Source organism: Nycticebus coucang, chromosome X, assembly GCF_027406575.1.
Source record: "Nycticebus coucang isolate mNycCou1 chromosome X, mNycCou1.pri, whole genome shotgun sequence".
NCBI lineage: Eukaryota > Metazoa > Chordata > Mammalia > Primates > Lorisidae > Nycticebus > Nycticebus coucang.
Window position 1 is genome coordinate 165,042,998 of NC_069804.1, and position 27,021 is coordinate 165,070,018.

At 39.1% G+C, this 27,021-nt stretch overlaps 1 protein-coding gene across 7 annotated transcripts in view; it reads left to right on the forward strand.

Moving 5' to 3' along the window:
• LOC128577147 (integrator complex subunit 6-like) overlaps positions 1-27,021 on the forward strand; it is a 64,021-nt gene that overhangs the window by 7,957 nt on the left and 29,043 nt on the right. For 5 of the 7 annotated variants that reach the window (XM_053579206.1, XM_053579205.1, XM_053579208.1 and 2 more), the window contains 6 exons: positions 15,916-16,065; positions 16,864-16,953; positions 17,184-17,367; positions 17,623-17,751; positions 20,103-20,266; positions 23,154-23,306. In XM_053579206.1, the coding sequence (XP_053435181.1) occupies positions 15,916-16,065; positions 16,864-16,953; positions 17,184-17,367; positions 17,623-17,751; positions 20,103-20,266; positions 23,154-23,306 (870 nt within the window). Of the gene's footprint in view, positions 1-15,915; positions 16,081-16,863; positions 16,954-17,183; positions 17,368-17,622; positions 17,752-20,102; positions 20,267-23,153; positions 23,307-27,021 lie in introns of those variants that run through there. The other 2 variants (XM_053579209.1, XR_008377507.1) reach the window with 2 other exon arrangements.

Below are 27,021 nucleotides of genomic sequence, written 5' to 3' on the forward strand. Positions count from 1 at the left end.
AACACATTACTTCCTGGATGCAATGTGGAAGTGGTGATTAGGTTCCCAGACCTTCCTCCCCAGGAAAGCCTTTTTAACCCTTAATGTCGCTTAGCCATTGAACTATTTTGTTTATTATTGTTTCTACTGGGAAATGGGTTTGGGTTTCCATCTTGATTTGTTAAAAACACATCCTTCCCCACTTCTTCCTCATAACTCCCTGTGGACTGGTGGTTCTAGTAAGGGGTAGTGACACCAAGAAGGCTCCAGCAGAAAGGGTGAGGAGCTGAGGTGGTAGTGGAGGTAGGCATGGCCCTTCACATATGCCAGTTATTCATATTTATAGATTGGTTACATTGACACTACTCGGCACGGTATCCACTAGCCACATGTAGAACTGAGCAGTTGAAAGGTGGCTAGTCCTTAAGTGGATGTTGTACTGACCAGTGTAAAATAGAATATTTTGGGTATATTGGGTTAAATAAATTATAATACTAATCTCACTTGTGTCTTTTAACCTTTTTAGTGTGGCTACTCGAACATTTAAAATGCCACACGTGCTTGTACTATATTTCTTATAGATGTCAGTATTGGTATATAAATTTTTTAAGATACTTTATTCTGGAAAATATTCTTCTTAGTAAAGTATCTCAGGAATGGGAAAAAAAAGTATCCAATGTACTCAGTACTACTGTGAAACCAATGTATAATCACTCACACTTGCATATGAAAAATGAAACACAACTTTAGCCTAGGATGAAGGAGGGAGAGGGGAGAAGATAGGATGGGAGGGATAGTAGGAGATAGTAGGGGGACCACACGTGTGGAACACATTCATTGCAAATACAAGTTAGATCTATCATGTGTAGAACACAAATGTCCTAATGCTATAATTGGGTAAATGAGGTGAAAGCTATGCTGATTAGTATGATGTAAGCACTCCAATTTGTACAAAGAATCAACACATTGAAAATAGCATAAATGTATTTATGATCTATGTACAAAAGACTTAATAAAAAATTTAAAAAAGATACTTTATGATATTTATGTTCTATAAATTGTTTCTGAAGGAGGAACCTTTCTCTGGAAGTTCTGTTTAAAAATGAACATTACCACAAAGGACTGATTTATGCAGAAAAGGTTATCATGTAGTTCATAGCTGATGGCTTGATAGCCCTTGGCCTCGGGGCAAACTATGAAAGCATCTTATTTCTTATTTGTATTGGAAGCCAGTTTGGTTGCTTAGACTTTTGGAGGTAGTTGGTGATCCAACTGGTTGGGTTAGAAGTTTTTTCCTGGGCTAAGTACGATATATGTGAGCTAATGTAACTACGAAAGTTCAGAATCCCGTTTATAACACGTACTCGTCAGTGGTACTAAATGCTTCATGCTTTTGGTGTTATTAGAAATAAATAACATGTCCTTTATTAGATTTACGTAGCTACTTTGCCCAAGAATTCCCGAGAACAGCATTCTTTGGGAAATGTAGGATAAAGAATAAATTCTCCAGCTTGCCATAGTGTAAAACTAAGAAACAAAGGACAGTTTGTATCACTGTTTTTAATGTTCCTTAGCAGATCCCTTGTCTTATCATGACAAATCAATCAGTATCATTTAAAGGAGCAGAAGGGGAAGGTCCATGTGACCAGAGGGCTCCCAGGATTCTTATTTCTGGAAGTACTGTATTTTGCTGGGTAAAATAGCACACCCACATTTGCAGTAGCCGAATGTTTAGGAAAATTCCCCTTGAGAAAGCTGCTGGCTCTCAGCAGGGAGAGACATGTCTAGGGAGGGCTAACACTTTCCTGGTAAACGTGCATATTGTGCCCTCTCTGCAGCCACCTGCTCTGTGAAAGTTGCTCCTTCCTTCTCTCCTGGGAGCTCTTCTTTCCCTGACATGTAGGGGGTGCAGCCAAGATGGCCACGCATGTGGCTGGTGGGTAGAAGCTTCTGAGGCCACTCAGCCAGCAGGGCACACAGCCAGGCAGGTCCCTGGTGCCTGTGCGAGTCTCCCAGTCTTCTCTGTGTGGCTGGGCCTTGACTCTCACCCACACAGCTGTGGCCCACCTCTCTAGCCCCATCCCCATCCCCTCCCCTATCAGAGGGGTCAGCAGAGGCCACTCAGGCCCACTCCCACTGGATCCCAGGTCTCCTTGACTGGAAGCCTGTGCACCCAGCAGACCCAGGCAGGAAGGCACAGTGGCCTAGGAAGCCAGCCCACTGGGCTCCCCCACTACTGAGCCATATTCCCCATGTAAAATGTGCATCCTTATGCTACCCTCAAAAATTTGGACAAAAAAGCTTATGTTACACATGGCAAAATATGGTAGTAAGCTCAGTCCTCTTGAGTAGGTGTTACAGGAATGACTGATCGTGTTATTTTTTATGACTATAATGGCTCCCATTTAAGGAACAAATATCAATGTCTAGTTTTGAGCTTAGATGGAAATACAGATATGCTGATGAGAATAGGATGTATAAGTGATAGGTCCATTTTGTAGCCCTAGTTTGGCATCGTCTTAAATCCTATCTTATAGTGAGAGGTATCTGTTTCTAATAGCATATCCCTAAATTTTAGTTATGATTTGACTTATATCTGCTTCCTTGTAATAATGAACAATCATATAATAGCTTTGTAATAATGGAAGCTGACATTTATTGAGTAATACTGTGTACAGGGCAATGTGCCAATGAATATAAAGTGTTTATTTAATCTTCCTAGTCAGCCTGTACCTCTTACTAGGTACTATTATCATTCCCATTTAACATGGAGATAAGGAAACTGAGCCCAGAGAGATTAGTAACACAGTTGGATAGTAACCAAGGTCTGTCTCTATTGTAGAGTGGTAAGTAATTAACCACTTCACTTTTCCTATCAATTGTAGTAGAACATTCCTTTTGATAATTTCTCGCTGGTATTTTCTGATTGTGCTGTATGTCCTGAAGTCATTTTTTAGACATAATTATAATGTTATTTTTTTATTTTAAAGTATTGCAGGGACATAAATATTTTTGATTACATGGATCAGTTTCATAATGCTTGAGTCATGGTTATAAGTGTGCCCTCGCCCAGATAGTATTCACAATTGCAAACATTAGGAATCAACCCAAATGCCCATTAATCCATGAGTACATTAACAAAATGTAGTGTATGTATACCGTGGAGTACTATTCAGCCATGAAGAAGGACGACTTAATGCTTTTTGCAACAATTTGGATAGAACTGGAGACCATTATCCTAAGTGAAGTATCTAAAGGATGGAAAAACAAACACCACATGTACTCACTATAATGCTGTTATTTATAGCTGCTTTTAATACAATAGTGCTTGCTATTCAAACAAACATTCAATGAATGAACATTATTATTGCTAGGATCATTTTTTTTCATTATTTCTCTGACTATTTCTGTGTGACTATTATGGTACATTTGTTTATAAAACACTTCTGTCTTTGATGTGTGATAGCTACGCCCCTACTCAAAACAGATGAGGACTTGTTGAGACTCTCATTTGATGGGGGTTGAGAAAGTATGTGTATGTTGGAGACCAGAGGGTGTGGACTGGTAGTCTAGGCTGAGCGGGCCCTGTAGGAAGTGTGATAGGCTTGCAGAAGCAACAGGGTAGTCCTTGGCTTTGTAATGTTTACTAGAAACTAATATGCCTTCTTCACTTTACCAGTCTTCTGATAAATGTCTTTTCCTGTGGGGAAAAACAAGACTTTCAATGTACTTTGCAGTAGCTACTTAGTTTCTTCTAATCCAAAAATCAGGAAGGAGGCAGAAGTTTTTTTTGTTTTGTTTTGTTTTTTTTTTTAAGTGCACCATAATGGCTTTTGTAGAGTTGTTTGTATCAGCCTGAGGGGCCCCTGTTGGTGGGGTCCTCATTTCATCCAGTTCTCCCATTCCCCTCAAGCAACACCCCTGTCATAGCCAGACAGTTTTTATTTATTTATTTATTTGAGACAGAGTCTCACTATGTTGCCCTTGGTAGAGTGCTGTGGCATCACAGCTCACAGCAACCTCAAACTCTTGAGCTTAAGCGATTCTCTTGCCTCAGTCTCCCAAGTAGCTGCAGCTACAGGCACCCATCACAATGCCTGGCTATTTTGTTTTTGTTGTTGCAGTTGTCATTGTTGTTTTAGCTGGCCCCCAGCCGGGTTCGAACCCGCCAGCCTGGGTGTATGCGGCCAGCGCCCTACACACTGAGCTATGGCCGCTGCCTGCCAGACAGCTTTTTTTTTTTTTTTTTTGCAGTTTTTGTCCAGGGCTGAGTTTGAACCCGCCACCTCTGGCATATGGGGCCGGCACCCTACTCCTTTGAGCCACAGATGCCGCCCCCGCCAGACAGCTTTTAACCAGAGAAATGTTACATGAAGACTTTCGTGGTGATGTGCCAAATGTTCATAGAGAAAGTAGAGTTCTGTATCTTAAACTATATTCACCTGACTGTACTATTCATTAATATAAGTTGTTCTTTCATTATTTATATCCTGCCCTGTAGTTCAAATAGTTCAGTGAACTTAGTACCAAGAACCAAACTCTGGACTTGAATGCTATTGAACAAAAAACGCACAACATTTTGTTTGTTCACTAATACTATTAAAAAAAGTAAATATCACTTATTAAGGTCCTGGGATTTACTATAGAGTTACTTGGGCATATTTACTAATGTTTACCCTGTCTGTCCTTGAGTACGTTCAAAACTGTATCTTCCTTCCAGAAATTTACCACCTTCCCTATTCTGCTTCCCCACCCCTCTGTCTGACAATTCTTTCTCTATCTTCCAAATTCTTTCCTTAGGTGAGATGTCATTCATGATTTTAAATACTCCATCTCAACCATCTTCAGCTTCTCTCCCAGACATGTCAACTGACTACAGGACATCTCCATTGTCTATCCTGCTATCACCTCCCATACTCCCCAACCTTTAGTTACCCAGGATCGAAAGCTAGCATTATGTGGCTTTATTTCTTTCCATCTTCTTTTTTTACATATATAATAACATTTGTATTTTTTTATTAAATCATAAATGCATAGATCATGTATACATTAATGCATGTATGGGGTACAATGTGCTGATTTCATATAGAATTAGGAGCATTTACATCACACTGGTTAATATAAACCTTATCTCGTTTACTTAATTATTGTGCTAAGGTATTCATACTCTATACTTAATAAATCAGACAAGTACCCTTGCATTGTACACCATAGGTGTGATCCCACCATTCACCCTTCCTCGATCTCACCTCCTCCCTCCCCTCCTCCCTCCCCTCCCCTCTTCCTTCCATCTTCTATGGCCCATCTATCATCCCTTTGAAAGGTCTCTTACATGTGTTCCTTCAACTCAATTTCAACTGCCATCACTTTAATCTAGGTCCTCATGTTTTTATGTTTTGACCACTGTATAAACCTAACTGGCCTCCCAAGTACCTCCCAAATACCCCACTCACACCAGCTGCTTTCTTAAGAAGCTGGCTTCATGGCATCATTCACCCTCCCCACTAGCCTACAAAGACTCCTCCTGCCTATAGGGCAAGTCTAAATTGCCCAGCCCAGCTCGGCACCCGTAGCTCAGTGAGTAGGGCACCAGCCACATACACTGAGGCTGGTGGGTTCGAACGCGGCCCAGCCTGCTAAACAACAATGACAACTGCAACAAAATAATAGCTGGACATTGTGGTGGGCGCCTGTAGTCCCTGCTACATGGGAGGCTGAGGCAAGAGAATTGCTTAAGCTCAAGAGTTTGAGGTTGCTGCTCTGAGTTGTGACGCCATGGCACTCCACCAAGGGCAACATAGACTCTGTCAATAAAAAAATAAATAAATAAATAAATAAATAAATCGCCCAGCCTGCCATTCAGGGCTCTCTAAAATCTGTTCCACATGCGTGTATAAATGTATTTCCCATCATTTCCCTCCCACAAGAGCCCTACCCTTCAGCCTTCAGCCAGATCTATTTCTTCCACTCTCTGAGTGTGTCTCTTTTTTCCTGACACCAGCCCTTAACCAAAGGAAGAGGAGATACAGAGCTTGGAAAACTGGAGATCTGGGGGAGGAGAGGAAGAGAAGTGAAATGGGTCCATTAAGGGTGTGACTCATGGGGGAGGATGTGACAGAAGGTGCTTTAAAATGGTATTATAATGATGAGAAGTTGCCGTAGGCAAGGGAGAGGGAACTGGAGTATGACCTTTAGTGGGTGATTAGCCTGAACTAGACCGAGATGGTTTGATTTAAAGTGGCCTGAAGTTGCCTAGAGGCGCTGCTGTTTAATAAGAAGCCCCCGTCTTTCTTTGCATTTCTGACTGTGCCGAGGACAGCCAGCAGAACTAGACAGTGGACAATAGGATTCTAGGGAGAATAGACTTTAATATAGCCATGGCATCAGAAAGTCAGGGCTCTTTCCTGTTTTATTCTTGAATGAGAATGCTGACGCTGTGCAGAGTAAGCTCTCCATTTCTCATGCAAGCTTATATATATGTAATAGACAGTGCAAACTCCATTTCGCAGTGGTGCTTTTGAGCTGTATGTTAGAAGTAGATTTAGACTATTGCTACGTACTTTTATAAGAATTAGATTTTTAAAAGTGGTCACAGTACATCCTGTCTGGTACATCCCACCATCAGCTATCGTGTAATACAGCGAATTATGTCATTGTCACTTCAGCAGCTCTGTAAAGAATGTTGGACTGGAAAGCTGGAGATCCGGGTTCTTAACCAGAGTCTGCTACTAATTACACACATGACCCCAGGAAAGTCACTTAACCTTTTATGGTGTCAAATGAAGGGATTAAACTAGATTATTTCCAGGGCTCCTTTGGAAAAAGTACAGGAGAGAGTTGTATAACAGAAAAGCAGGAAGTAGAATAATTGAGACTTGGAATTCAGGGAGATTTCAGAATTACTTTAAATTTTAGAAGACAGTTTCTAGATATGCTTAATGTGCTCCATTGAACATTTAGTGGTTCAATTGGTAAATGTCACTCTGTCTTGATTGCTGCTAACAAGTTTAACGTTCAGGACAAAAATCTTATGAGTGGTTTCTTAGAGTGGAAGTGAAGGTTTGGTGAACAGACTAACTTTGGGATTTTCAACAACGAATGCATATTACTTTTCACTATGTAAAAAACAGCTCATAAAATTTTTTTGGAAGAATTTTTAAGAAATAATTAGTCTGGAGGGAAAAGGTGCTGTCTAATCTTTAGAAAGTAATACAGGGCCATTCTGCCACCTTATTTTTGATTCTTTCTGCAGTGTTTGGGTGGCTTAGTCTTCTCCTCTTGTGTGCTTTTTCTAAGGTCACCTATGTTAATTTTTATTATGTGTATGTGTCCACAAAATGTCTCTTATTAGAAACCCAAATCTAAACAACTGAACATGTGATCTGCACAATAGCATTTTTTTCTGATAATGGGTTGATAGCTGCCGTTGAAATGGTCCGAGACTGGGAAAGAAAACTTCTAATGTTTATATCTGACTAATTTTGGTAAGTTTTAAGATGTTTCTGCTTTAGAAGCAGCGCAGTTGACATTCAGACAGAGGAAAAATCCTTCTGAAGTTATTGGTTTCTACATGTTACCATCCACTGGCAAAGATCAGATTTCTTGATCTTATCATGCTTTCCTGTGAACTTTGAAAGGTGTGCTGCCTCACAATTTTATCCCAGTTTCCTGGGGCTAAGAATTGAAAACTTAATAAATATAATTTGTAAATTTTCCAGATGTAGCCTTATGATTTGTTTATACACTTAAAAACTTATACTTGGTATTATGCAAAATATACCAAGTACTGTTTGTCAGTGGAATCAACTCATAAATCATTTCTTTACTTAAAATATGTGGTCATGCAAGTATTTAACTGTCAGCTAAAAAACAATTTAGCAGGCTGCAGACTGTCAGATTAATAGGTCTCTGCAATATATTAGCAGGGCAATTTCTTAAGAACTGTTTTTAGAGAGTAGAAGATTTAAGTAAGCTAGATAGACTTCTTTTATGTGGTCTTGACTAGTAGTATTTCCTTAAGTATATGGATGAAAATTGGTAGAGCGCACCACAGAATAATACCATTCAGAGTTCTCAGTGAAATAACTGGTTTAATCAAATAAAATGGGTTTTGCACATTTTAACAAGTTCAGGACACTAAGAAAAGCCCTTAGGGGAGTACCTTTGACCAAAGGGAATCCCAGAGAACTAAATTTTCTTTTTTTATTTTTTTGAGACAGAGTTTCACTTTGTTGCCCTCAGTAGAGTGCTGTGGCGTCACAGCTCACAGCAACCTCCAGCTTTTGGGCTTAGGCGATTCTCTTGCCTCAGCCTCCCGAGTAGCTGGGACCACAGGCACCCGCTACAACACCCGGCTATTTTTTGTTGCAGTTTGGCCAGGACCAGGTTTGAACCCACCGTCCTCAGTATATAGGGCCAGTACTCTACTCACTGGGCCACAGGCACTGCCTCAGAGAACTGAATATTCTTAAAACAAGTTAATTTTATAAGAAATAGCTACAGTAGTACATATAGGGCACAAAATAATAAAAGGCCTCATTTGAGCCTTGAAACATATCAGTACTTTGAGCCAAGTAGGAAAAGCACAAAATAGTGAAATCAGGCCAAATTACTAGAGTATTCAGGGAAAAAAATGTGTCAGACAGGGTCAGAAAATATTACACAAGAAGGGGGTTTAAAAGGAAGCGCAAGAAGTAAGACAATTCCATTCTTATAATGAGAAAACATCTTACTAATATGTACTGCATAATTTTAACAACCTTCTTACAGGTGTGCTAGCTATAAACATAATTTTTAAAAGATATTTTAACATTTTAAGTTGTCACAGTGTCCTGTTGCCTAAGAGGCCAAGTAAACCTTGTCTTTTATTAGAATTGTAGTCTATTTTAATTGTGAGAAGAAAATTCTTGACATTAAACAGTTTTAAATTACACAAATGGGGCGGTGCCTGTGACTCAGTGAGTAGGGCACCTGCCTCATATACCCAAGGTGGTGGGTTCAAACCCGGCCCTGGCCAAAAACTGCAAAAAAAAAAAAAAAGAAATACTGTTGGAATTGATTTACACAAATTGTCTGGGTTGTTGCAGAGCAAGTTTTCCCTAAACTTATGGAGAGAAGATGGAAAAAGGACAATAATTTATCTTTTAGCAAGAGAACTCATGGCCCTGTTAAATTTAGTCTTTGGCTTTAACTTGTGACATCTGGGAAAATGTTCAAATCCATTAATCATCTAGTTTGTAACCACCTAGAAGAGCCCACGTTCCAGGTAGCCCTCTAACATGGGCTTCTGAAGGGCAAATATTATGAGGCTGGTTTTATTTCCTTTAAATAAACAATGAAAAGTCTCATCAAGGAACAGGAAAGCAACATGTATTGTCTCTCTGAATGTCAACGAAGCTTTTTATTCATTGTGAAGGGCTTGCTAAAAAGCTAAGACTTGGACTGAACTAGACTACTGTTCAGGGGAATGTCCAAATAGGCTGAAGGATGTGCATGCCTAACATGGCTCAGTGCAGTGGCTCGGCATCAAGTCGGGGACACAGCAAGTGGAGCCTCCCCCTTGAGAAGGTCTCCCACTGCTGTGCAAGAGAGTCTGGCTTGTGACAATCCCTAATATAAAAGGATTCTTTTTCCTGTTTGAAAAGATTCAGTCATTCTAAGGGCCCTAGGACTTTGTTATAGAAATGGCAAATGAACATTAGCTTCAACTTAAGTCAATCAGTGCATTAGACTCTACCAAGAGAGTCAGCCTGTTTCTTTGAGGCTTTGAAGCCAGGCATTGACTTATCTCTAGTTATGAAAAGTCCTGGGTGGCATCTTCTTCCAATAGAAGACCATTTCATCTACATTGAAAATCTGTGGTATAGTGTAGTCATGATTTTAGCCAGGTGTTCTGGGTAGCTTGCAGCTGCTGTATCGCTACTTGCTGCTTCACCTTCCATGTTTATGTTATGGTGAGGAACTTCCTTCTTTAAATCTCATGAATCAACCTCTGCTAGCTTCAAACCCTTCTTCTGCAGCTTTATCACCTCTGTCAGCTGCAGAGGTGTTGCATAGAATTGAAGAGAGTCAGGGACCTTGCTCTGAATTAAGCTTTGGCATAAGGGAATGTTGTGGTGGGTTTGATCTTCTATCCAGACCTCTCAAACTTTATCCATCCAGCAGTAAGGCTGTTGTGCTTTCGTATCATTCATGTGTTAACTGGAATAGCACTTTTCATTTCCTTCAAAAATTTTTCCTTTGTATTCACAATTTAGCTAACTCTTTGGAGGCCTCACTTTCAGCCTGTCTCGGCTTTTGGCATGCCTTCTTCGCTAATCTTTTGATGTAAAGTGAGAGACCTGTGACTTTTTCTTTCCACTTAAACGCTTTGAGGCTAATGTAGGGTTAATAACTGGTCTGATTTAGATATTATATCTCAGCAAATAGGGAGGACTGAGGAGAAAATGCTGGTTGATGGAGCAGTCAGAGCACACCGAGCATTTATTAAGTCTTTCTGTGTCGAAAAAAAAAAGTCTTATACATGTTTGGGTGGGCATGGTTTGTGGCACCCCAAAACAATTACAATGGTAACAATGAAGATCTCTGATTACAGATCACCATAACAGATATAACAGGAAGGGAAAAGTTTGAAGTATTATGAGAATTACCAAAATGTGATACGGAAACACAAAGTGAGCACGTGCTGTTGGAAAAATGGCACAAATAATGCAGGATTGCCACAAGTCTTCAATTAGTGAGGAACATAATATCTGTGAGGCACAATAAAGCAAAGCATAATAAAATGAGGTATACTTGTATACAAAAATGTATGAAAGAGTCTCTAGGGTAGTAGTGTAAATTGCTGGGCTCTGAAGTTAGGCGCCCTGGGTTCAAATCCTGGCTGGCTATTCCATTTTCTAGTTGTTTGAGCTGGGCAAGTTCCTTAGCTCCCCTAAGCCTCAGTGTCCTTATGTACAAAATGGACATAATAACAGCACCTGCCTAGAGGGTGGTTAGGAGGCTCAGATGAGAAGTATGTATGCAAGATGCTATCCTTAGCACAGGTGAGTTCCTAACATACAGGCACTGATAAATATTAGCTATCATTTTTCATCATCACCTCTGTGAGACTTTAAAAACTTGACCTGTGAAGATGATAAACTCTTAGTTTAGGATTTTATCCATTCAGGTTATTCCTTTGTTCTAAACCTCCATTCTCTCCTTTAGTCCCATGTTTTGTCACCAAGTCCTGTCTTGTTGGTTTCAAACTTTTCTCATTTAACTATTTCTTCTCCATTCCTATCCTAATCCATGACCTGATTCCTACAGGCCTGGATTATTGTTCAAGCCTCCTAGTTTTTGATTTTTTCTGACTTTAGCTTCACCTTCCTCCATTCTGTCCTATATGTCACCACCAGACTGCTCTTCCTGAACTTTTGTCCTTTTCCCCCTTGCTTTGGAATCTATAACTCCTTGAGTGTCTGCTGAATCGAGGCCAAGTCCTCTTGCCTGACCTTTCAGATCTCTCTAGAATATCAGTATTCAATTGAAATATAATGTCAGCCAGATCCATAATTTAAAGTTTTCTAATGGCCACATTAAAAAGTAAAAAAAAAAAAAAAAAAATGGGTAAAATTAATTTTGCTGATATATTTTATTTAAGCAAAAATATCAAAAATCAAAAACATTTCAACATGTAATCAACATAAAAATAAATAATGAGATACTTTGCTTTTTTTTGTTCTGTGTCCTCAAAATCCCAAGTGTATTCTACACTGACATCAGTGAACCCTGCAGTTCAAACTAGCCACATTTCAAGTGCTCAGTAGCCACATGCAGCTAAGGGGTACTGTATCAGAGCAATTGTGGACTGTGACTTGCCACCCCTCTCTCCTCCATAAACAAGATCTACCTAAGTCTCACTTCTTCCTTGTTTGTTAAAACTCAATAGAAATTGTCTTTAGCCAAAGTGAAGTGTGAAAGTGCTTCGTAAGCTATTAAGTTGTAAGAACATATGGAAGTTACCAGAAGTACAGGTTTTACCAAGAGTAGGATATCCTTTGAGTAAAGTAACTTGAAAGAAAAAAACACATTAGGAAGGCAAATCAGTTGTCCTGAATTCATTTACAAAAAAAAAAAAAATAGCTATTAATCAATGAGTGGAGAGTATAAATTTGTCACATTAATAAGATTCTCTAAATATTCAATAAATTTGTGGGCCCTTTTTCCTTTAGCATTTTCAGAAGTGGACATAGGGACATTTAGTTCTTCTCTTGATACAGGGACTGGGTCACTACCAATGATTTAATTGCTCTTAGTAGTTAACATGGCCCTCACACTTTGTAGTACTGAGAAAGGAGTGACATTACAAAGTTCTCATATTATCCAGTTCATTGCAAACAGTAGGAATTGACCTAAAAACAGAATGCCAAAGTTTAAGATGTAGAAACTATTGGTAAAATGCTTTTATTTTTATTTTTTATTTTACTTTTTAAATTTTTTTTAGAGACAGAGTCTCACTTTGTTGCCCTCGGTTGAGTGCGTGGCGTCACAGCTTACAGCAACCTCCAGCTCTTGGGCTTAGATGATTCTCTTACCTCAGCCTCCCAAGTAGCTGGGACTACAGGTGCTCGCCACAATGCCCAGCTATTTTTTGTTGTAGTTTGGCTGGGGCTGGGTTCAAATCTGCCACCCTCGGTGTATGGGCCTGGTACCCTACTCACTGAGCCACAGGTGCCACCTGGTAAAATGCTTTTAACGTATGTTATAAAAATTTAAGAGTAATTACTTATATTCAGACAGATTGATGAATAAGACTACTACTAATAAAGACACATTATTTTTTTTTTGAGATAGCCTCATTCTTTTGCCCTGGATAGAATGCTGTGACTTCATCATAGCTCACAGCAACCTCAAACTCTTGGGCTCAAGAGATCCTCCTGCCTCAGCCTCCCAAGTAGCTGGAACTACAGGTGCCTGCCATAAGACACATCATTTTAAGTCAGCAGTTCTCAGCCTGTGGGTCACGACCTCTTTGGGGGTCGCTCGACCCTTTCACGGGGGTCGCCTAAGACCATCCTGCATATCAGATGTTTACATTATGATTCCTAACAGTAGCAAAATTATAGTTATGAAGTAGCAACGAAAATAATTTTATGGTTGGGGATCACCACAACATGAGGAACTGTATTAAAGGGTCACAGCATTAGGAAGGTTGACAACCACTGTTTTAAGTAATGATGTGTTGTAAAGTAGTACCCATATCTTATCTCAGCCCTTTCCCAAATCAAGTAGTGCACTAATTTTGCTTTAGTCATACCTTGCACTACCATGTGATCTTTTAGGAGATCAGCATTTAATATACATATAACCAACCATAAGTTTACAGTGTGAAAAGAAGATTGCTAAATGAAATAACTCCAAAAAAAGTCAGCTTTATATAGTGGCTTTGGGGTAAAAAACCCCATCATTCACAACTTTGCCAAAGCCAGAAACTTCAACCTAATTAATGCATAATCCTTTTCTGCCTTGCCCTAATGCATAAATCTAGCTACTAAATCTCTAGGACTCCACCTCTGAAACACTTCTGCAACCTCCTCTCCGTTGCCACTGCCAGGCTTTCATCACTTCTCATAAGATCTTGCAACAGTCTCCAAACCAGTTTTCCTGCTTCCTCTAGCTTCAGCCTCCCCTCCACCCCACAATTTATTCTTCAACTGCTAGCAGAATGACCTTGCTAAAACACAGATATAATCCTGCCACTCCTGGAATTAAAAACTTTTGAGTTCTTCCCAAGGCTGACAGATAACATTCAAACTATGGAGCATGGTGTACAAGGCAGTTTATGGTTAGAGCCCCACTTATCTCACTACTCTTGCCTCCTGCTATGTGCCCAGGGCATTGATAATCAGATTACTATGTTTCTCTAGTAAGTCCTATCCCTTCGTGAACTCTGTTCCCTTACCTTAGTCTGTCCACTCTATCCCTCACATCAGTGAGTCCCTCACGATCTTCTCTTTATCCCATCAGCCTTTATCAGATGTCACATCTTCTGTGAGAAGCCTTCTCTCACTCTGTTGTCACTTGTTCTTCTGTCTCCATAAGTACATTCCTTTTTCCGTTGTGGCAAGAACCCCCCAAAGGGCTAATTTCTCTCCATATCCCCAGCATGTAGCATCCCACCCGATATAGCATAATTGGTCAGTAAAAATGTGTTGAATAAATAAAGAATTCACGTGGTCTTTTTCCTACTTTTCTACCCTAAAGAAGGAATCTAATTTCCAAGTTCAATGTGATTTATAATCACCTACTGATAGTTCTAGATATTTGACAAGACATTTTGAATCCTAATTCTGTCTTTTCACTAAAGTCTAGTTTGTTTGGTACAGTAGGATTTTCTTGGGCCGTAAAAAGGTATTCTCTTTACTTCCCCCTAGGTGCTACAAGTCAAATATACAGTTTGGCCAAAGGAGCATGTGGAAAGCTTTTACATCTAGATCCCCCAACCTATAGGATTATTAAAACAAAAAACAGGCTAAGCACATCTTTAATTTCACAGGATCCTTGACTATTGGACAAAGAATGAATCTTAACCAAGACTTCCTTCACCTTGTGTGATCATGGTTGTGAACTGTTTAACCCTAAGGGGGTACCATTCTCATAAATTACAGTGTGAATGACACTCTCCCCCAGAATGGTATCATTGGCAACCTCAACCTTACACAGTTTCCCTGCTTATCTAATTCTCCTCCTTTTCATATAATAAAACTTAATTCCTAAGAAGCCAACAGGTTTGCTCAACGTGATACATATTTCTTGATAGGATCCATAGGCAGTAGTCTGCCCCCCTTTCTACTTCTCAAGCATTCTGCCAATCCAACTTGCTTTGGGAGACTATAAAACTAGAAGAGAGTATTTTCTGTAGCCATATGGATAATGAGCATTATGCCCTTAGTTGAACATGAAATTCATCTGTATTGTTTGCTCTTGCTTTCTACCTCCAGCGGCACTGGTCTGGTTGGCATAACTTCAGCGTTCAGCATATCACACAGCTGCCTTCATGATTGCCAAGGCTCAGGTGGTTGGATGTTCCACTGTGTTGCCAGGCTGTGCAATCTGCTCCCTCCCTTGCTGGTCCATTCCTCTGTGACTTACTGTGAGCTGCCATCTTCTTCTTTTGGCTTCTCTTCTTGGCATTTTGTGCTGCTTTATTTTTATAGCCTTCCCTGGCCAGTCAGCACAACCCTTTTCTTCCTTCTACTCTACAAACCAATCAATCACAGCATGTTGTCTGTTGACCTTGGGTCTTTGTTTTTTTTGCTGCTGTTCATAGCTGCTGGGGGTGCCTAGAGGATACTGCTTCTTTACAAAAATGTTTTGTTTCTTTTTTTTTTCCTAAACTTAACGGTAGATTTTAGGCTTTCTGAATGTTTAAAGATGCCAGAAGGGTTATTTGCAAACAAGTGCAGCTCTGTTTGTATAAATCCTCCTTTACTCTTGTTTAAATGTGAAAATACTGCTTGTATGGAAGAATTTTGATTAGAAAAATTCATGTAGATCACTCAATATAGTTAATTGTCTCTACTGAGGATAATGCATTTAGAAAGTTTCTAAACGTCCTCTCATCCTTATCCACACTCATCATCAGTGACAAGCTAAATAAAATACCTGAGGTATTTTGGTAGGTTTGGTTGAGCTCAAATAGAAAACTGGACCTCTTGAGCCAAAGCCTTCCAGCCTTAATAGACTACTGTGTTGAGTTCTTTGCTCTGATCATTAAAGGTGGCAGAAGCTGTTTGCTTTAATTCTACTTGATCAGTCAAGATATAGAATAGAATTAGGTTAAAGAACAATCGATTTTTTAGAGGTTGGATACTTGCTATTTAGTGGTTGTTTGCACTTTACATTTGTTCATTGTATAATCGGGAATTTCTTTTGTAAATGTTTGGTTTTCAGGCTGGTTGGAAGGAAAATCACGCAACATTCATGAGCGAACTAAAAAATCTTCAGGCTTCTGGACTGACTACTCTTGGTCAGGCTCTAAGATCCTCATTTGATTTGTTAAATCTCAATAGATTAATATCTGGAATAGACAATTATGGACAGGTAAAAAAAAATTAAGTGAGTACAGCTAATTTATTTTGGTGACTTGGGGTAAGAATTTAAAATTGAGCATGGTTACTAAGTTTTCTGCTATTTTTCATAACCTCCCAAAAGAGATTCATATGCCTTTTCACATACTTAAAAAACATCCTCTTTTTTGTTTCTTGTATGTGTCTTGATTATAAAATAGTTAAAATTGCCTACCATCAGATCATCAGATATCTGACAATGGGATGAATAAATTGCTGAGAAGTATTAGAAGAAGACAATTAGAGGAAAACGTTCAGTGTTCTAACTCCCCTGCCCCTCCCAATTCGATGAAAAAGCTCTAGGATAAGAGGAAAGGCAGGAGAGCATTGGGTGCTGCTACACTGTCCTTTCCTCTCCTAAAACCTCTGTTCACAGTACCCAGAGTTGCTCTTCAGGCTGCAGAGACTAATTATCCTACCTGTGCCAGGATCTTGACTCAGGTGAATGGAATCATGAGTGTGGATGATACCCCCCTTATAATCTCTTAGCTATCACTATTTCAGGATTACTTGGAAAGCAGGGAGAGAGGTATGTTAATGTCACTAGTTTGGGGAGTTCCTGAATTGTAAGAATTTCTCAGTTGATGCTGAATGTTACCTCTTCAGGGATTGTTATTTTGATTCCCACCATTTGTTCCCTAATTTTTTTCCTTCTTATTTATCCAGACAAATTTTGTCATATACCTGAGAGATCATTGGCAAGGCAAATGTAAAAGTTGAAATACAATTTTGTTACTGTACATGGCTCTAATGCTTTTTACATGTATTTTAGGGGAGAAATCCATTTTTTTTAGAACCATCTATTTTAATTACCATCACAGATGGAAACAAGTTAACAAGTACTGCTGGTGTTCAAGAAGAGGTGAGATTTTTTTTTTAATTTTGTTCAAATGGCAGAGAACATGCAGCTATTTCTGTGGGAGGCAGTTCCAGTTAAGCATAAATTTGGTCAAATCTCCCATTTTGGTAATCCCTGAAAGATTGCTTATTTTTGTAGAGTTACATGGAAGAAAAGTGAACCCTTTTACTTGTTATTTATTTGTTTTTTTTATGGGTGATTATGATGAACCTTTTCAAATTTTGCCTCATCAGCTTCATCTTCCTTTAAATTCCCCTCTGCCTGGAAGTGAGCTAACCAAAGAACCTTTTCGTTGGGATCAACGGTTATTTGCCCTGGTGTTGCGATTACCTGGCATAGCATCTACGGAACCAGAGCAGCTAGGGAGCGTACCAACTGATGAATCTGCCATCACACAGATGTGTGAAGTCACGGGAGGTATTGGCAATATTTCATACTTCAAAGGAAAAATTCAGGGCAGCAGAGTAGTTTTCATTAAATGCCATATCTGGTCTTTGCTTGTTTTCCTTCACCATCTTTTAACTCTGTTGCTTAAGTTCATCATTGGTATGATACTTGCTGCCAATGTAGTTCTGATTATTTGAAGGTAATTTTAGGATTGTAATTGCTTATATTATGAAATGGTATTTTCTTTGTTCAAACTTGTGCTATTTGTTTTTCCTTCTGGTATAGGTCGCTCCTACTGTGTGAGAACACAAAGAATGTTGAATCAATGTTTAGAATCTCTAGTTCAAAAAGTTCAGAGTGGTGTAGTTATTAATTTTGAAAAAACGGGACCAGATCCACTTCCTGTTGGAGAAGGTATAGTAGAAAATTTTTTTAACCCTAAAATGTTGTATAGGAGAATGATCTGAGATTGAGAAGACATGAAACAAATTGTAATAGACACAGACCTCACTGTCTACATGCATTTGAGTGGTTACAAACATCTCTTTGAGCCACTGCCATACGTTCATTGCCTATGTATATGTGTCAGGTGGCCAAACTTAACAACTTTAATTTCATGTCCAACATTCCTAGGAAGCTTTCTGCTTTTCCTGGCCCAAGGAATTTATATTCCTTGGTCCCAGTCTTGGGATGACACTGACTCATTTCCTTCTCTATTCACAAAATATCTGGAGATTCAGTATCGTGTGCCACTTAAGTAGCAATCTGCTTTTGGTCTTGCCAAGTGCCAAATATGCTGAACTATCTTTATGAAATCTGTGTCAGTTACTGCCCATCCACAAGAAATTGTGAGTGTTTATCCAGTGCTGTGTTCTGTAAGATGCTGTACTAGTACTTTCCTGGTTACTTTGTAGCTACAGAATCTTTTATCTCTAAATGAGATTTTACAGAAAGTTCAACATCTAAAAATAGATAGAAACAGAGTTACTTTTGAATAGAAGAAGTTAAACCATAGTGAATCTCCAGATATTTTGTGAATGGACTTTTGCAACCACTTGAATGAATGCACATGGATTTCAAAGGGATCAGGAAACTAAACAGGACCATGATAATGCATTCTAAGAGTTTAGAGTTTTGTTCTAGGTTATTAAAACTACTTGGAGTTTTGTTTTAGGTTATTACTTCCTCTCATATGTGCATGTATATAGATAGACTCTGTTATTACCACAGTGCTTGTCTGATCTCATCCATACATTTTCATTGCCTTGACCAAGGACAAAGGAGCCAAGTGCACAGGGCAGAAAGCAACACATTTCTATCTGAAGCTGCAGATCCCATGGTTCCTGACCTTTTATGTTGTTATTCTTTTGCTCTTTAGTTTCCCGATCCCTTTGGGAAGCTGTTAGAAAAATGTAGACCTCTGACCCTAAAAAAATGGACATAGGCCACACATACAATTTTATATATAATTTCAGGGGTTTCTTGGAATCCCACCTTAAGAATACCTGCTATAGAAGACTGAGGCCCCACAGCCTATTTAAATTAATTTTATAGGAAGGGCGTGTTATATTGCTAGCTATCGACTGCTTAGTCCATAATTTTGTGCTCACTACCTTAGCATAAACTGGAAACTTTCAAGTTGAAATCCTACTGGGATTTGGTATCATGTAAATAGCTCAGATTTTCTATCTCCAGTTCCCCTTTTCTTTTTATCCCCAGTTCAGAGTTCTTAACTTTTCAGATTCTGATGAAAGCTAAGAAGCCTTTTCTCAGAAAAATGTACTTTCTGGGAATTGTGAGCTCAACTTCAGGGGGCCCTCCAAAGCCATTACATGTTTTCCCTAGAGCTTAAAAGACCCAGTAAATGTGGTCTAAAGTAATTACTTGTTTAAAGTAAGGCTTAAATAAGTAAATCAAATGACCTGTAATTTAAGAAAAATGAGACTCAAATCATTAAAACATATCTTTTACAAATATTATTTAGACTAACAAATCATTGCATAAAAAGTTATGTAACTCTGCCCTGCTCTGTTTTTTCTTGGGGGAGGGCAAATGAAATATGCTAGTTTATATCATTAAAGTGAACTCAAAGATATGTAATTCAACATCATACAATGTCCAGTTTCCATGGAATTTTAATGGTGGATGGGGAAACCATAGTGAATTAAAACATAATAAACTTGATATATTTGCTTTGTACTCCCTACTCCCGCACAACCATATATATAGATTTTATTGCCAGCATTTCTTCTATCTTTAAATGAATTTGTATAGTTTTTATTTTGCCTTTGTGGTCATTGGGTCTAACTCTTTAATAAGGAATATTTTTTTCCATCTACTTTGAATTTATGATCTATTATGCCAAATTCCCCAAATGTAAAAATTACACACGAAAATGAACAACTTCATGTGCCCAATTCAGCAATTGAATTCTTAAAAAATAACTGTAGTGTTTTGGTGTGTTTAATTTATGTGTCCAAGTGTCAGAAAATTTAAAAGTAGTTTTACAACAGTTTTTCACATAACTACATATCCTCATAGCAGGTTAAGATGGTAGGAGGTGTTGGATTAGAAGGGATGGATTCGATGAAAAGAGTTGCTAAAGAGAACATTTAGAAATCCTAGTAGTCATTTTTCCCTCTTTTTCATGAATCATTGTTTCTATTTCATTTTGGACTTTGCTTTCACTTGGAAAATTTGTATAAGAAGATAAAGAGCTATAAAAATAAATTCTTGCCTTAGTTTGTCTTTTGTTTAACTTTTAGATGGACTTATGGATTCATCTAGGCCAAGCAATTCATTTGCTGCTCAACCATGGCATAGTTGTCATAAACTCATTTATGTACGACCTAACTCTAAAACTGGTGTTCCTGTTGGACATTGGCCAATTCCAGAATCTTTCTGGCCAGATCAGAATTTACCTTCACTAGTAAGTGTCATAAAACAAAAAGGTAAACATCATTCTAGATTTTCAATTTGCTGATTACAGTGAACCTTTTATATAGCTTTGAGGCTTTTAAGCCAAGCCACAGACAAGAAGGTCTTCCCTCCTTTGCCTTCTGTCTCTTACTGAAAATCTAACTTGCGTCTGCCATGTAAAACCAAGTGAGGACATGCTTCATTTTCTGGCACTTTTCATTCTTTCTTTCAGTTGCCTTTGCCACTCAAACTCCCCCTTTGGATGTTAAAACATTGTAATTTCTGATGCTATTGTGATTTGTGACTTGAGTTTCATGTCAGAGCAACTGACTTCTTTTATGTAATAAACACAAAATCTAAAGAATACTGGCATTGATCTTCATGCACAGCCTCAGGAGGCTCATATCTAGTTCAGACCTTAAATGGCTTTAGGAACATGTTCAGAACATACTCAAAATTCTCCTTCTTCCTACTTTCATCTTTTTTTGTAATCAGTGGACTTCGTAGCAATGTACCTTTCAATAATATTTTTTTAATGCTCTCTAAGCAAAGACTTGTCTTTTTGATCACTGCATTTGGTAGAAGAGGGTTTAAGATTATACTTGCTCCTAATACCAGATCAGTTGGCCTTTTTTGTGGGAAGACAGTGCCTAGTGATAAGGTAGACTGTATGAAACCTACTTTTTAAAAAAAAATTTTTCGAGACAGAGTCTCACTTTGTCACCCCTGGTAGAGAGCCATGGCATCATAGTTCACAGCAACCTCAAACTCTTGGGCTTAAGCGATTCTCTTGCCTCAGCCTCCCCAGTAGCTGGGATTACGGGCACCCACCACAACGCCCAGCTATTTTTAGAGGTAGGGTCTCACTCTTGCTCAGGCTGATCTCCAACTTGTGAGCTCAGGTGATCCACCCGCCTCAGCCTCCCAGAGGGCTGGGATTACAGGTGTGAGCCATTGCACCCGGCCCTGAAACCCACTTTTATTTGGGTTCCACTTCTTCCTCTCCTTCCCACTGTAAGAAATTCTGAGTAATTTCTCTTGTGTGGGCTGAGGAGGAAGGTTGTGCAAATAGATCATTTCTTCCCTAGTTTAAACACCTTCCTGTTTTTGCTAATTTGTATTCTAAGTTTTAGAAATTTCTGAAAGTGAACTGCATTTTCTCCTAGAGTATTGTTTTTTTGTTTGTTTTTTGAGACAGAGTCTCGCTCTGATGCCCAGGCTATAGTGCAGTGACACCAGATTACTGTTTTTAGCCCCCTACATTTTTTTCAGGAGTGGCCATGAAAGGCCTGAATGTAAAACTAAGGAGCCCATCAGCCCCTTCTGTGGGTGAGGGTAGATGTCCCACTCCTCCCCACAGGGCTCCAAGGTGGCACACCTGTCAAATCTCAGCCCCTTCCAACCACAGATTATATATAGGTTTTATAGTGAATTTATTTCATTATTGCTAGTGAAGGGGCTTTACTCGTACATTTATTACTTTTTTACATGTTCAATTCCAAGAAGTTAGAAATATTTCACAAGACTAATTAGAACTGAAATTACAAAAAAACTAGGAAAAGGGAAATTCCAAGTAATCTACACATAGCTCATGTTATCATTTCTCCATCTTACAAAGCTCATTTGAGGGCTATTTTTCTCAACCCCAAACATCTTATAAGTTTGTGAATTATAAAGGCAAATGAGTTTGTTTCTACTTTTTATAAAGGAAGCAAAGATATTTTATCATACTCATTATTAGCCTTACAGATCTCTCAGCAAGAATAGGCTGACCTACTTTTCACCCTTGTCCCTGGGACTTGTCCTATCTCCCTGTCTCTCCTATTGCCCTTGCTGTCCCCCTTTCTCTCTTTAGTGCTCTCCATTAACACAAGCTACCCATGTTAATAAAATGACTCCTCAACTAATCTGCTCTGGTAACCCAGGTATATAGGCCTTTGCAGCCCAGACAAAAGCATCCTTAGCTCCAGCTATTCAAGGCAAGCGTGTGGGTGTTAGCAGTGCTATAAAAATCCATCTGGCCCTGCGATTGTGGTTGGCTCATTATCGGTCTCTATCTTGCCTGTTCCAGGCCTTTACAGTTTGTCATCTTGCTTGTTAGTGGCTTGAGCTCTGTTGTTAACTTCATTTGAAAGTTGCATGAATTTCTTTTCCCCCGCAGTATATGAACTATTTATAACCTCATGGTTGGTCTAAAGAAATGAAAGATAGGCAATTCCTGAAGGTTGCAAAATAGATTAGAAATTCAGGGTTCATCCTATAGATTATAATGACTTCTTAAACATATTCAAAGTTTTTTTTTTTAACTTCACTGAAACTCTATTTTATTTATTTATTTATTCATTTATATACTTACTTATTTTTGGAGACAGAGTCTCACTCAGTTAGTTGCCCAAGCTGGAGTGCCGTGGCCTCAGCCTAGCTCACAGCAACCTCAAACTCCTGGGCTCAAGAGATCTTTCTGCCTCACCTCCCAAGTAGGTGGGACTACAGGCACCTTCCACAATGTCTGGCTAATTTTTTTGTATTTAGTAGAGACGGGGTCTCAGTTGTGCTCAGCCTGGTCTCAAACTCTTGAGCTCAGGAGATACTCCTGCCTCAACCTCCCAGAGTGCTAGGATTATGGGTGTGAACCACTGCACCCAGCCCACTGAAACTCTTGTTATGAGTTTTGTAATTTACTTGTCCTCTTCCAGTACCAAGTAGATGATAGAGGGAAAGAATCTGAGTTCCCTCTCTCATGAAAGCCATTGGTGACTCCTTGAGATCTAGTAAACCCCTTTCTCAAAGCACTAGTCTGTATCTCACTGATGGTTTACAGAGTCCAAAAGGGCTTGCAAAATTGTCAAAAACATAAGCTTGCTTGATACCTAACCATATTTTTTTTTCTTTTTCAGCCTCCACGGACATCTCATCCTATTGTAAGGTTCTCCTGTGTAGATTGTGAGCCAATGGTAATTGACAAACTTCCCTTTGACAAATATGAACTTGAGCCTTCACCCTTAACTCAGTACATCTTGGAACGAAAGTCTCCCCATACCTGCTGGCAGGTACTTATCCTTAACTATTAGCCAAATGTCTCTAACCACTTTGGGATCTGGAAATTGTTTTAAGAGGTTTCAAAGGTTAACCTGCAAATAATTAGATGGACTCTGTTAATAATATGTCTCACAAATGCTATCAAATAAGCAACAGAGCCAAGCAAATAATTTCAGAGTGATATGAAGCATTAGTCTACTGTATATTGCCATATAAGGCAATAAAGTCTGATGAAACTATGTATTTGAAGATTTAAGAGATCCCTCCAAGCCTGTCCATTGACCCCAGGTTAAAAATCCCTAACCTAAAGAATGTAGTTTTATTCAGGTATGGCTTTTGCAGATGAAGCAAAGTTCTTAGCCCTTAGTTTGAACTTGACACATTGGAAGTACAGAATAGTTTGGGCAAAGAACCATAAGCTCTGAAACTAATATCTGAATTAGTGTACTTGTTTCTGTAATACAAATCACATTGGTGTGTGTAGTGTGGATTTTACTACTTGGATGAGATAAATGCACAGAGATATACACTGGCTCTTCTAAGTGCTGCTCTTCAGCCAGAAGGACTCACTGATTGGTTAATGGAGTCACCTATGAGATTAATTTGTAAAAATCCAGACATGGCAGTCATAGCCTTTTTATTTAGATGCAACAAAAAAGACCTACACTGCAAAGATGTTTGTTCTATTTCTAAACTCTAGGACCGTGTAGCAATCAGTAGTAGTTAGGCTCTATTTACACTAAGAACACTTGGAGACTGCCATCTGTTTTATCTTAAAATGTGAGATTATTGCTACAATAATTCAATGTCTGCAAACTACTTGAATTCTCACAAGATGCTAAAACCAGACATAAAAAAAGGAGCAGGCTTAAAGCAAGGATGTAAAAACACAAGAAACAGAATAATCGCACAAACATAACACTCAACAATAGAAGACAGACACAAAAGATCACATATATTCCATTTTATATACGTTCAAAGAGAGGTAAAACTAACTTTTTTAGAAGTCAAGACAGAGATTTATTTTTGGGGGTGCAGAATAGTGAGAGGAGACACAAGGGGGTTTTTTCTGGTGATGTGTTTCTTTACTTTTTTGTTTGTTTGTTTGTTTGTTTGTTTTGAAGACATAATTTCACTCTGTTGCCCCAAGCTAGAGTAACTAGCTTATAGCAACCTCAAACTCCTGGACTCAAACCATTTTCCTGCCTCAGCCTTCTGAGTAGCTGGGACTATAGGCACCTGCCACAACACCCAACTAGTTTTTCTATCTTTAGTAGAGATAGGGTCTCGTTCTTGCTCAGGCTGGTCTCAAACTCCTTAGCTCAAGCAGTGCTCTTGTCTCAGCCTCCCAAAGAGCTAGGATTACAGGTATGAGCCACTGCATCTGGCCTGATATCGTGTTTCTTAAAGTGGGTGCTATTTACACATGTATTTTCACTTTGTGAACATTTATTGAACTATATACAGTAGAACCTCTGTAAATTGACCACCCAAGGGACTATAACAAACTGTTCAACATATGGAGGTGGTAAACATAAGAACTTGGCTTTGGTACATGTGGTGCATGTCCAGTCTATGAAAACTAAGTCAGCTTAAGGAGGTGGTCCATGTGGGGAGGCAGTCAATGATAGAGGTTCTACTGTACTTATAATTTGCTCAGAAAGTGCCAGAAAGGTAGAGATGTGAATAATAAATTGATAACTTAAAATAAATATGAAATTTGAACTTATAAGTTTAAAAGCATTTCTTCAATGAAGAGAAAAAAATCTAGCATGTTTTATTATATTTATCTGTTTTTATTAGGGTTTAAATTATGGTACAAAATGTAGTAGAGTCATATTTTTAGCAGAATTCGTGTTTTGTGGAATCATGAATTACATAGGAAATATTTATTTTCAGTGGTAACTAAATGTAACAAGTATTTAGTGACTTGGTAGGTGGTATTGTTGGTACCAAAAACTAGCAAGGTAAATGAATTCTGTTCAGCACCAGGGTATGACTTTTTATCGTAAGTGATCCTGCCAAAGGATTTTGGAAAAGTAAAAATCTAGTGTCCTGATCTGGTGTCCTGGTACTGGTGATACTGGTGTCCTAATTTGGACCAAAGAGTCTGAACATGGAACACAGAGAAAACATGGTAGCTGAAGGACTCTGACACAGCATATCAAGTGTATGGGGGCTAACAGTATATATATCAAATCAAGAATCTCAAAAAGGAATAAGAAGATAGAGATAAACGGCTTAATCTTACTGAATGTTTGTACTACTTGTATAACTTACAAGAGAAAATGGCTTCCAAATTGAAACAAAACATCTTCTTGGTGCCCCAAAATAATTAGCACTAGTGCCTGGCTTATAATAGGTTGCTCAGTAAATATTGAAAGAAAAGGAACAAATGGGTAGGGAATAGGGCCACAAAAGGAAATAGAGCAGAGACTTAATAATATATATGAGGGGGGGTGCATCCGTAGCTCAGTGGGTAGGGCGCCAGCCACATACACTGAGGCTGGCAGGTTTGAACTAGGCCCGGGCCAGCTAAAGCAACAATGACAACTGCAACAACAACAAAAAAATAGCCGGGCGTTGTGGCGGGCGCCTGTAGTCCCAGCTACTTGGGAGGCTGAGACAAGAAAATCACTTAAGCCCAAGAGTCTGAGGTTGCTGTGAGCTGTGACACCATGGCACTCCACCCAGGGCAACAGCTTGAGACTGTGTCTCAAAAAAAAAAATCAGTATATGTGAGGACTGTTTACATAATCCTTTAAGTGGGCTTTGTTTTTTGTAGTTTTGTGCTTTAGGCATGGAACCATGTTCCATTTTCCTAAAAGTCTGTATTCTAGTCACCACTTCTTAACTTCTTTTAATAAGTTAATTTGTTAAGGCCAGACGTGGTGGCTCACACCTTAATCCTAGCACTCTGGGAGGCTAAGGCAGGTGGATTGTCTGAGCTCAGGAGTTGGAGACCAGCCTGAGCCACAGTGAGAACCTGTGTCTAAAAGTAGCTGGGTGTTGTGGTGAGCACCTGTAGTTCCCAGCTTCTTGGGAGGCTGAGGCAAGAGAATCACTTGAGCCCAAGAGTTTGAGGTTGCCATGAGCTGTGATGCCACAGCACTCTACTGAGGACAACAAAGTGAGACTCTGTCTCAAAAAAAAAAAAAAAAAGAAGTTTATTTGTTGCTGGGAGCAGTGCCTCATGCCTGTAATGCTAGCAGTCTGGTTGTTATACCCAAATTTGAGTGGAATTATAGAGAATTATGCCAGCACATTGAGTCTAATTAAGTTTTAGGGCCCTTTTATTTATCCGGCACTGAGAGAGGGTTCATACTCATTAAAAAAATCAGCCCAGAGAGGCAGAGGAGCAGGGTTTTTAACTTGTGCTTTCAGTTGGAAAGGGGTTTTCTAAGACTGGAGCTATTACAGAAGCAAAAGTTACAAAATTAGAGTCTACATAGGGAGGGGGTAAGTGGTCACAAAAGGCCTTGAAGAAGAGCAAGTGTTAGATAGGAGGTGGGGGTTTTCAAGGTCCTTCGACTCTAAACTTATCTTTCTGTTTCTGCAGGGTGTACGTGCTCAGGGGCCTATAACAATATGTGAGGGGAAGGGCAGTGGGGGTCTGCAAAGTTTTAAACTATGTACAAGATGGAGTCAGCCAGTACAAAATGGAGTCAGTCAGGCACTACATGGGAGGCCAAGGAGGGAGGATCACTTGAGTTTAGGAGTTTGAGG